Genomic DNA, 12,291 nt, shown 5'->3' with positions numbered 1-12,291 from the left:
AATGGCCAGACATTACATCCCATATGATAACTCACAATGTTTCACTTTTTTAATCAAAAACTCTGACATTCCTCTACACGATCACTCTCCTTATTGTTCAACCCTCCAAAACCCATTCCTGAGTTTTGCAAACCCTCCAACTCTGACTTCAATTTCCTCCCTCTCGAATTTTGCTCTATAATTAGCCAATTCAACTGTAGACTGTCATCTACTCTTGAATTCACTAATTTTTTGCCAAATCTCAGCCCTAAATTATTATCTGCTCCCTCTACTTCATTCTTGTACTTCTGATTGGTGCTGAAGAAGTCTTTCAATTGTGCTGACTGATGATAAATTCACATTTTCCAAATTGAAGCCTCAATGCATCAAGGCAATTCCTGGCTTTTATTCCAGATTCTCTACTTTACTCACCATAATAACTATGCCAAATCTTCTCTTTCAAGTCTCCCACAGTTCCCTTCCCCTTCTCACTCAGTAAAAGGCCCTGCCTCTTATTTTATTGAGAAAACAAAAGCCATTCACCATGAGTTCCCCCTTCCCTCCTTCTTACCTCAAAACTTTATGACGCTGTCCTCCACACTCTCAACCTTTACCCAATCTCTGACAATTCTTTCCTATTCCTTATCAAGACTGAATCCTCTAAATGTGTCCTTGATCCCATCCCTTCTTGACTTTTCCAGCAGATTATCATCAAATTCAAGTATCATATTCTTTCATAATGTCTCTCTCTCTTCTCCTTCCTTTCCCCAGAGATAAGTGACTTCTTTCATTTCAGATCTCTTATGCCACTCTACTTAGGCCTTTCCTAGGCAGTTGGGGGCACGGTGAATAGAGAGATATATCTGAAGTCATGAAGAATAAAGTTCAAATACACTCTCAGATACTTAATAGCTGTGTGACTCTGTTTGCCTCATTTACTCAATTGTAAAACAAGGATAATAATAGCACCTATCTAACAGGGTTATTGTGAGGATAAAATGAGATATTTGTAAAGGGCTTGCATAGTGCCTGGCATACATTAGGTGATATATAAATGTTTATTCCCTTCTTTCCCTGTTGCATTTATAGTTTGCTTTATAATTTTTCCTCTACCAGGCCTGTGTTTCATCTTTTTATTTATCTTAGCACCTAGTACAGGACATTGACAGAGGCAATTGAAATTAATTTAGTCATAATATACAGTTGAATATACTATCCAAAGTTGCACTGATTAAATCTTGCTAACTATCCACATCCATGAAAAGCAAAAAACCTCTCCTTCTTCAGTTATTCAATTGGGTCCAACTCTTCATGATCCCATGGACCACACTGTCCATGGGCTTTCTAGGCAAAGATATTGGAGTAGCTTGCCCTATTTCCTTTTCCAGAGAAATAAGGCAAAAAGGAGTTAAGTGACTTGCCCAGGGTCACAAAGCTTATAAGTATCTGAGACTAGATTTGAACTTGTCTTACTTACCGTTTTTCATTCTCTATTGGTTGTCCCTTGGTATGATCAATAACATGCATTTGAGGAACATCAGGTGCGTACATCTTAACTTCAGCACCTTCACGACTCAAATGAACTAATATTCTGTGAAAAAGAAGCTTGATTAAGGCTAAAAGCCTTAAAAAACAATTTATAATGTTTAAATCTAAGTTTAACCAAAAGTTAAGTATGAGTCCCAGATGCACACTACTTTTCTACTTTACTTCTGCTTTCAACAAATCTTTGCTGGATACATTACTATTTAGACAAGAGAGTTCTAACTCCAACATTAGGTTTAAGGTTGAGTTACTAATAACAATACAAATCTCCATTATCCTAGTTCCTTGGGAAGGAAACTACTGGGCAGTAGAGCTAAGAGAAAATGAAAACTTATTTGTCCCAAAGTTCCCTGACACACACCAACCAGTATATGGGAGCTAGAAAGTATTTAAGTCTATGTGTTATGTCGAGTAAAGCTGTTCCCTAATTTTTTCCCTTCCCACTCTTCCCCACCCAGTCTTATACCCACTTGGTGGGTCACCACAAGACTAGCAAGTTTCAAGATGCTTCAGGTAACTACTAGACTAGCACAGCTTCTCTCCAAATAGATGTTCTAGTTCTAGACCTTGACAATCTTACTTTAACAGAAGAAAATAATGTTGTTTCTGGACTTTAGGTAATAATAACAACAGATGATAATTATATAGGGTTTTACAAAGTGCAAAGTACTATATGCTATATATGTATACCCATATACATATAAGCTCTTATTTGAGTCCCATGACATAACTGTCATTGTCATTACCACCTAACAAGTAAGGATATTGAAATTTACAAAAGTGACTTGCCCATGTTGGAGGCTAGCCCAGTGACTTGGCAATAGTTAATAAATTTAAGAGGCAGGAATGGAACCAATATTTCTTAATCTAGGTCCAACCAATCCTCTTACCATTCCACCACAGTACCTATTGTAGTAAAGAGTTTATATATAGAAAAGGGCTTACGCTGAGGCCTCATGAATTTCTGAGCCATCAAAGACACCACATCCAGACAAAACCTGAGAAGAGAAAAGAAAGGCTTTCATTCTACAAAATTTTTGAGTATTTACTATGCCCAAGACAGTGGAAGTGAAAGTAACAAGAAAGTGCTTTGGTGTGGGTGTCTTGTGGGAATGAAAGGTTGTGAAAGTCACCTTTAATACTTAAAAGATGGAATAAGAAAGGCAAGCAGGCTGATGTAGTAAAAAGAGAACTAGACTTAAAACTGAGAAAACCCCTCAATAATAGAAATGGTTCTGGCACTAGCTTTGTGATTCTCCCAGATTCTTCTTCCCCACCAGCAAAACAGTAATACTTAACCTTACAAAGCCCGGAGGAAAGCACTCAAGAAAATTCATCCTTGTTATTTTAAGTTGAACAGTATCAATTAGCAGTTGCCAAGCTGCAAACATATGGAAATGTTTGGAATTATAGAAACATAATGCAAACATTATTTTTTCCCTTCTAAGCTGTATCACTGTCCTTCCTGTAATATCAGTTCTCCTTGGGGTGAAACAGGGATGTTACTGTCAGAAAATTAACAATTCTTTTCTGCTGTATTTGTTTTATTGTTTTTCTTTTCTTTGTTTGCTTAGCACTTGGCATAGTAAGGCTTGCAGACTTGACTCCTTTGGCACTTTGGACCCAAACTCTAAGCTTTTTTTTTTCCAAGCCGTTGCTACTAAAAAGGAAGATCTTGAGAGGGTGACTTGTAAAATTAACACTTCCCTGAGTAGCAAAAAAGTTCCCAATTTCACTCACTTCTGCACTTTGCCACATCTGGACACATCTGAACGTCCTTTACCTCTGACTACATCTGACCATATCTGACTGCCCTTTAGACCTATAACTATCCTGTACGTTTGCTAACAAATGCATGGAGTGCCTGGAGCCAGGCAGACTCATCTTCCTGAATCCAAATCTGGCCTCCGACACTTACTAGCTGTGTGATCCAGGGCATGCCATTTAACTGTTTGCCTCAGTTTCGTCATCTGTAAAATGAGTTAGAGAAGGAAATGGCAAACCACTCCAGTATCTTTGCCAAGAAAACCCCAAATGGGGTCACACGGAGTCAGACACAACTCAGCGACTGTCCTTTCCCTTTGTAGACTGGTAACTGTCTAGAGGCGATGGGAAGGAAGTTACATAAAGAATGGAAGTGGGGTGACAACCAGAAGGGCTTCAGGGCCCGCCGTCTAACCCTAACCTTCACTCCAGGGAAGGATGGAGGCTCAGGGCCAGGGCATGGTTTGCCCAAGGTCAGAAGCTTTGCCGGGGCCAAAGGCCGGCCCTGAGCCCAGTCCTTCCCCAAGCCGCGCTGGGGCGGCCCCCACGGAGGAGCTCGCAAGCAGAGCGCGAGGGGGCCGGCCTCCCTCCACTAGGGCCCCGCGGGGCCCGCCTCCGCCTTACTCACGACAGCTACTTTGGGGCCGGGACACCGCGCGGAGCCGTGAAAGGCGGTGAGGGGAAGGAGCTGCTGCCCGCCGGACCTCAGCCGGCACAGACAGCCGAAGACGAGCGGCCTGGACCGCACAGACAACATGGTCGTGGCCGCTGTCACCCGAGTGGCAGAAGACCAGTATGCAGAGGCGGCGACAGTTTCAATGTAGTAGAGGGGCGGAGGACAACGTGACCCTTACTTCCGCTCCCCCCCCCCCGCCCACGGCGGATGAGTCACGTGGGCAAAGGACGCCGGGGGCCAGAGGCCCTCTCGCGTGGCTGACTCAGAGGCCGGAAAGGCACTTCCTTTCAGGTAGGGGGCGGGGCCAACACTGTTGAGCGATGGAACGAGAGAAAATTGTTGTCTTTCGCCCTCTAGGGGCTGGAAGAACCGTACCAAAGAAAATCTTGCAACCCACAACGTCCACACAGGCCAACCTACAAAATTCCTTCTGTGTTAATTGCCTAGAACAACTCCTCCACACCCCGATAAAACTTTTTTTTTAAGTTTTATTTCTGTTTTGTTTTTAACATTACATACATTTACGGATTGCTTCCACTTCCTGAGAAGTGTCTTGTAACAAAATAAAGAAATTAAATAAAATTAACAATAAAGTGACTTCTTTGGACAATGCATGCAACATGCATAGTTAAACCTAAATGTGGGTTTAAAACTTGAATGACCGAGGTGATGGTGGCAACTTCCAGATTTGGAGGCGCAGTTATAGGAGCAAAGATAACTGTTCCATTCTTTGGATAGGTTGACGCTGGAGAGATATCCAGATGACGTTCAGGAAGCAGATGGACCCGAGTTCAGGAAACTGGTGAAGATTAGATGTGTAGATTTTGTAGTCTTGTATTAACTGAATCGATGGGAGTAGATGAGGGCTCGAGGGAAAGGAGAAACCCCAGAGGAGTGCTTTAAGGGAAACCCAGGCTTAAAGGGGCAAAAGATGGATAACAAAAGTTAACTGAATGATCAGGATGTAAGGGAATCAGGAAAAAAGTGTCCTGGAAGCCAAAAGAAAGAATGTTCAGGACATGACAGTGTCAACAATGTCAAAAGTTACAAAAGGGTCAGAGGATGAGAAAATGCAATTAGATTTAGCAATTAAGAAATACTTCCACTTCCCATTAGATAAATGGCCAAAGGATATAAACAAACAGTTCTCAAAGAATTGCAAACAATAAATAATAATATGGAAAAATATTCTCCGTCACTAATAAGAAAAGTTGTAATCAAAACAATTCTTGAAGTCTCATCTCATAGAGAAATGGCTAAGATTGACAAAATATGTTGTGTGGGGTACAGAGACTCTGACCCAAATTGACTACTCAGAGACCTCTCAGAATGAAGGTAGTTTTATTAGAATCTCCGGAGAAGCAGGTGGTCCAGTCACTGGGACAGCACCAAGAGAGGCCACCCCACAGAAGCAGAAGCCAGGTTAAATAGACAAAAATTACCCACCCCTCCCAACATATCCCCCCATGCAAAGCATTTGTTTTTGATTGGCTCTTGTAGTTATTTTTCCCTTATATGGCAGGTGAGTTGATAGTAGGTGAACCAAGGATGAAGTAATTTTTATGAAGTAATTCTTACAAGGCAAGGGGCAACTGAGCAAGGTCACTTTCTATGAGATCATTTTGAGGCCTAAGGATTCAACTACTCTAGTAAATAGTCTCTGAGAAACCACATTGTATTCTATTCCACACAATGTGAATAGTTAATGTTGAAGAGAGTAGGAAAAGAGGAGTTGTAAATTAGTCCAAACATTCTGGAAAGCAATTTGGACCAATGCAAACAAAGTAACTGAAATGTCCACTCACCTTTTACCCCAAGGAGGCCATTAAGAAATTCTCATACCCAAAACTTTTATAGCAACACTTTTTTGCAATAGCAAAGAATTGGAAACAAAGTAGATGCCCATCAATTGGGGGAATGTCTAAACAAATTGTGGTGCATAAATGTGGTAGAATATTACTGTGCTGAGAAATGATGTGTATAATGCAGTACAAAGAAGCACAGAAAGATCTGTATGAACAGGTGCAGAGTAAAGCAGAACCAAGAAAACTATATATACAGTAACTACAACAATGTAAAGGGAATGAACCAGACACACACAAAAATCAAGTTAATGTTGTAAAATTATAAAGAACAAGCATAGACTGAAAGAGATGTGAGAAGACACTCCCAACCCACCTCTTCTGGGAGGGTGACAGCTGTTGCATATTGCATGTTTCCAGAACTTTTCAATGTGTCAATATATAGTTTGTGCTGTGAAAGATTTGGCTATTCAGATAAAGACAAAGAACCAAGACAGTAATTTCAAAGGACCCAGGATGAAAAATGCTATACACATCCAGAGAGAGGACTGATGAATGCTAAATGCAGATCAAAGGACACTTTTAACTTTTTTTGGGGGGGGGGGTTTGTGTTTTCTTTTGCACATGGCTAATATGGAAACACATTTTGCATATATAATCGATAATATTTGAAGCCTTCTAAGAGGTGGGGGAAGGGTGGAAAAGGAGAGAATTTGGAACTCAACATTTATTTAGGGATCTTTTTCCTGAAGTGATTGGTGGATTCTTTCAATGCCTATTTCGACCTCTGGTTCCAGGGTATCAGGGCAGTTTTCTTTGATAATTCCTTGAAAGATGCTGTCCAGGTCCTCTTTTTGATTATGCTTTCAGATAGTCCAATGATTCTGACATTGTCTCTCCTGGATCTATTTTCCAGGTCACTTGGTTTTCCAGTGAGGTATTTTACATTTTCTTCTATTTTTTCATTCTTTTGAATTTGATTCTTGATGTCTCATAGAGTCATTAGCTTCCACTTGCCCAATTCTAACTTTTAAGGAGTTTTCTTAGCTTTTGTACTTTCTTTTCCATTTGATCAACTGCACTTTTTAAGGAGCTGTTTTCTTCAGTAGATTTTTGTATCTCCTTTTCCATTTGGCCAAATCTACTTTTTAAGCAGTTTTTTTCCCCAAACTGTGGACTCTTTTTTCATAATTCTCTTGTATCATTCTCACTTCTTTTCCCAATTTTTCTTCTACCTCTTATATGATTTTTAACCTCCTTTTTTGAGTTCTTCCATGAGTTCTTTCTAGGCTTAAGATCACTTCCCATATTTCTTTGTGGCTTTGCCCATAGGTGTTTTGACATTTGTCATCCTCTTCTGAGTTTGTCTTGATCTTCCCTGTCACCATAATAACTTTCTATGGTCAGATTCTTTTTTAGTTGTTTTTTGCTCATCTTTTTTGGCCTTTTTCCTTTCTTTTAAATTTAAGCTCTGCTCCCTGCGTGGAAGAAGCATTGTTTAAGGCTTCTTGTTCCAAGGGCTACAGGCCCTGTGTTTACCTGGTGCTGCAATGATATTACTGGGAGGCCCTGGGGTGGGGCAGGGAGTTCCTTGTCTTTCGTGTTGTGCTGAGAGACTAGGGTTGGGGGTGGCTGACAGTGCTGGAGGTTGTTGGGGTCAAGCAGCTTACCTGATGCTGAGCCAGGGTCCTAGAGGTGGTGTCAGGTGCTCGCTGAGGTTGATGGGCTAGGCTATGTTGAAGCAGTGGTGGTTCTTGGAGATGGAGTTCACCCATTCCTCTGGCTTTGCTAGGCATGTAAGGGGTGGTGGTGTTGGCATTTGCCTGATCCACTGCACTGGGGCTCAGGATCACTCGTTGGTTTGCTGAAGATGCTTCCTCTTCTGGATTGTGCTAAGACAAACATTTCCTGCCAATCTTCCAAGTTCCTTGGGCTAAGATTGTTTCTCCCCATCTTTTTGCTGTTTCTGGTGCTCCAGGATTTGGGGGGGGGGGGTTAATTTATGGTCTTTTGGAGTGGAATATAAGTTTACAGTTTACTCTGCCATCTTGGCTACCAGAAGTCTAACTGGAACTCAACATCTAAGAAAATGAATGTTAAAATTTTTTCAAATGTAATTGGGAATTATTTTACAAATCTTAAAAATGATCTAGTGAGCTTGTGCAAATTTGTAACCTCTCAAAATGATGAAAAGCCAGAAAAAACAATATAGACCTATCTATAATTGTTGCAATCCAGATGGCAGTAGGAAGATCCACCACAGTATCCCATTCCTTCCTTCCCTTACTGCTCCTTCCCCCAGGGATAGCCACGCTGAGGGAAGACTCACCACCATCCTCCTAATCAGTCCCCATTTTCTAGGGCACGACTTCTTAAAACTTTTTCCTCTCTTGATGACCCCTTTTCACATTTCAGCAAGTTAGTTGGTATTGTGTGACTTGAAGGCAAATGTAATTCAGAGTGTACATGCTTTGTGTTCAGAACCAAGGTTGCAGAGAAGTTGCATAAACAAGTGCTACCAGAAACACCGTGGATTCATTACATGTTTGATTTTTAATTAATTTTTGGTCATTGCACATTTAGAAAACTTTTACTGCTGCCAAATTTTTCGAGATCCTACATGGGATCACAACCAATAATTTAAGAAGTGCTGGTCTAGGGTGCTTGACTACATGCAGGGCTTAAATGAGTCAACTCCATTCCCTCCAAAATGGGAAGATCATCAGGTCTTACCATTTGTTCTGCCACAGCATCCTAAGGTCTTTAGCTCTGGTGTTACCTCTACACCTTGCCATTCCTTAGCACTGTTACTTGATCTTATATAACCCAAGGACTACTGGACCATGCCATAAGTTCCATTACTGCACTCTTAGACCTTTTGGTTCTCTCCATCTGCCCTGTGGACAAGGGTATGCTGGTAAATGTTTAACAACCAGGTCTCAAAAAAAAAAAAACGTACCCAAGACACACTATTTAGTTTAATCTACATTAACATTTTCTCCATCACTTTCTAAAAACAAAATAAATCAAGCCCTAATTTGTAGCATTTGCTGGTTTCTGAAGTATAAAAGCTAAGAATGACAATTTAGCAATTTGCTCTACTAAGCTAGCTCCAAATGTCACCAACACTTTCTGCTCAACTTTTTTAAGTGTTATCTCTCCCAATTAATGTGAACACCTTGAAGAGCAGGGAATGTCTTGCTTTTTCTATTTGTATCCCCAGTACGTAGCATTGTGCCTAGCACATAGTAATCACTTAATAAATGCTTTCTCATTCATATTCAATCTTTGGTGCCATTTCCATCTGTTCTCCGAGTGCATCTGGGACTACAATGTTAGGATCCAAGTGTGGTGGGGATTTCACTATCCTTAATGTAGAAAAGTTTGTTCAAAATGTTTTGTGTCAGCTTTTTTTTTTCCGCATTTTTCTTGTTTATAGTCATTCCCAATTTTCATCCTTTAGTGTCCTCGTGATGACTTTGTTTATTAGCTATCTTGTCAAGTTTTCTTTAAACTGGTTTTACCCTCCACAACTTCTGCTTTGATAGTACTGCTCAGAATCACCAAATCTTTAATTTGCTGGATTGCATTGTTAGAAAATCCCTTCCTTAAAATTTCCTATTTATTATCACTATTTCTTCCCTGGAGAATACAAAGCCAATCTTCCACATGCCAACCCTCAAAGTATCTTTGAAAACAGCTATCATGTTACTTCTAACACATACCTAGTTCCTTCTGCCATTTTTGATGTGACATAATTTACAGAGGCTTCCCTATCTTGGTTTTCCTTCTCTGGATGAGTTCCATTTAATAGCAATTAATGTTTCCACAGCACTTTATATACATTATTTCATTTGATCCTCACAACATCATTCAGTAGGTGCTACCATTTCCATTTTACAGATAAAGAAAGTTAAGTTTCAGAAACTCTAAGTGATTTGTCCAGGGGTACACAGCTACAAAATGGTTTTGGGATTTGAACCCAAGTTTTCCCATGTTCAAGACAAGGAAAAAAAGACAGAGTGAGTCTGACTTCACACAACTCTGCCTCACTCAAATCTAATTCATGAGCGACAAATCAAAAAAATTCTAGATCCAATATTGTATCTACTAGACTTTCTCCTTTTTATAAGGTAACATACAAAATTGTAAAAATACTCTACATGTGGTTGGTAGCAATTACAGTGAAACAATTACCTTTCTCGATCTACACTTCCATTCATGTATACTAAGCTTGCATTACCAGTCACAGTGTATTGTTGGTTAGCATTTTATTCATGGTAAAAATAAAACTAGATAATTGTGAAGATCTTCCCAGCAGTAACATGTGATTTCTATAAACTAAAAGTACTTAACTCTAGTTTACCAGCCTACTACTTCCTCCAGGATGTTAATGAACAGATTTTGTTTAGTGTTTAGGTTTATAAAACTCCTGGTCACAAAAAACACTTGATCAGCTTTCTGAGAGGTCCTGTGATCCTGTCTCATCACTATTTTCTATGACTTCTGTGTTTCCATTAGCCATGTAGAATAAGCCACGTAACATATGAGATAGTGATAGCTTTTTTTCCCCCTGACCTCACCTCAACAAGCTATCACCACTCTAATCCTGATTATCTGGTGTACCCTTCAGCTGGCCACTTGAATTCTGCCCCTAACAATATGGATTAAGTTTTTAAATGTTTTCAAAGCCCCGGTTCTGTAATTATTATATCATGGATAATCTAAAAATATCTAAAAATACGTCTTAAACAACACTGAAGAATCAAATCCCTCGAATGAGTTTGAAAAGAAAAACATGCATACATACAAGGTAGATTTTGCAAAGGCAGAGCTCCTGTATTTACTTAGAGGGCAATTGTTTTCAGGGAACTTAATGTTCACTGAGTCAATTTAGGATCTTAGGTCTAGAGCTGGGTGGAAACTTAAAAATTATTCAATCCAACCTCTTCATTTTACCATTGGGGGTTAAGTGACCTGCCCAAGGTCACAGAGGCAGTCACAGTCAAAATCTTAAGACCTGGGTTAAGGTCTTCTGACTTCAAATCCAGTGTTCTTTTTTTACTACATCACAATGCCTTTTGTCTTTTCTATTTTCTGATCTTAATTTTCCAAATTAACCAATTCCTAGCTTTTTAAAAACCCCCCAAAACCTTCCAAGTTTGGCTACATATCATAAAGTATTAACAGATTTAATGATGTGGGTCCATGATAAAGATGAAAACTGAGTCAGAACCACATTCTTGTGGTTTTAATAATAAACAGTATTAGAAATATAAGACAGATTTTTGGAAAAAAGTATAAGATCAATATGTCTCATAGCAAATCCCATATTATAGTCCTCTGGGCCTTAATTTTCAAATATATAAAATGAAAAAGTTGGGCTCTTTTAGCTCTTAAAAAAATGCCACTCTGTTTAATAGCAAAGTTCCATCCATCATAATATGATTTTACTTTGAGAATGAGAGACTCATGATTATTCTACTATCAAGAACGAGTCAAACAATATTGCCAAAGTTCTCAAGTTCTATCCTTTGTGTCCATTAATTTCTGATATTAGAATATAAACAAAATGAAGCCACTATAAGGGCCATGTAGTGCCAGTGAAAAATCACTACAAAATCATTTTTTCTTCTCTTTTGGGTGAGTCTTAGCCAAAATAGGAAGAATTAAAACATGACACAGCTGTAGAAAATTCTGCTGCTACATTTGCATCTCTTCTTCTTCCTTCATCAGCTGTAAACTTGCAGATTCCAAGTCTGAGTCTTCATTGTTTCCCAGGGACTCTGAAGGCCGTTTCACTCCCTGTTGTTGGGAAACCCCCAGGGCATACTTAATATTATAGCGATTCCAGTCACAGCTGTTGAAAGAAACGATATGAATAGTTATAATCCTACAAGAAACCCTAGATAACAGTATTTCCCTCAAGATCCATATTCCTTAACCATTTCTGCCAGGTGATTTTTGTTTAAAAAATCCCAATAAAAAATAATACATACACATTTCTTTCATTCCCCAACCAGCCTTGCTGTGGGAGAAAGATTAATCTTTTTTAGGTCTTCATAGAGGACCAGAAATTAAAGCATTAACCATGGAAACATGAGAGGGAAAGATATACATGCAGCATGGGACATCCTAACTTAAAGTAAACTGAGTAAGATCCCTGACCCCCATGTCTCTAAAAATCAAGAATCAGAATTCTGGTGTCTCAAATTTCCACCCAAGAGGAATCCTTAGCCATTTAATCGTATTGATTAAAAAAAGACTCAGTAACAAATGGTAGTAGTATGTACATACAGTTTAGAAACATCATCAAAGTGACGCTGAATACTCTTTTGAAGAAACTGAATTAGGGCCAACAATTTTCCTGCTCTGAAAAAAGAAGAAACACTGGATGTCAAAAAATATTCCAGGTGACCCTTATTTTGTCATTTTTTAACTTACATGTTAAATTTTTATTTTTCCATGTGCCTCTAGAGATAAATGGAACAAAGAGCAACTTATATTAATAAATATAATAATAAT

The 12,291-nt window shown here is 39.2% G+C and overlaps 2 protein-coding genes across 2 annotated transcripts in view; both read right to left on the bottom strand.

Annotated features, from left to right (window-relative positions):
• LOC138151527 (putative glutamine amidotransferase-like class 1 domain-containing protein 3B, mitochondrial) overlaps positions 1-4,181 on the bottom strand; it is a 34,212-nt gene extending 30,031 nt beyond the window's left edge. The window contains exons 1-3 of the mRNA XM_069075086.1: positions 3,917-4,181; positions 2,470-2,522; positions 1,457-1,570 (exon numbers count right to left, since the gene is read on the bottom strand). Coding sequence (XP_068931187.1) covers positions 1,457-1,570; positions 2,470-2,522; positions 3,917-4,045 — 296 coding nt within the window. The 5' untranslated portion in view covers positions 4,046-4,181. The remainder of the gene's footprint in view (positions 1-1,456; positions 1,571-2,469; positions 2,523-3,916) is intronic.
• Positions 4,182-8,300: 4,119 nt separating this feature from the next.
• LOC138151526 (periodic tryptophan protein 2 homolog) overlaps positions 8,301-12,291 on the bottom strand; it is a 45,173-nt gene continuing 41,182 nt past the window's right edge. Inside the window, exons 17-18 of the mRNA XM_069075085.1 lie at positions 12,064-12,138; positions 8,301-11,626 (exon numbers count right to left, since the gene is read on the bottom strand). Of these exons, the coding sequence (XP_068931186.1) occupies positions 11,470-11,626; positions 12,064-12,138 (232 nt within the window). The 3' untranslated portion in view covers positions 8,301-11,469. The remainder of the gene's footprint in view (positions 11,627-12,063; positions 12,139-12,291) is intronic.

This window comes from Petaurus breviceps, unplaced genomic scaffold, assembly GCF_028583685.1.
Source record: "Petaurus breviceps papuanus isolate PSGF00001 unplaced genomic scaffold, PetGlider_PUasm1.0 90897, whole genome shotgun sequence".
Lineage (NCBI taxonomy): Eukaryota > Metazoa > Chordata > Mammalia > Diprotodontia > Petauridae > Petaurus > Petaurus breviceps.
Note: the sequence above shows the minus strand (reverse complement) of the source record. Positions and strands in the feature narration are given on the sequence as shown.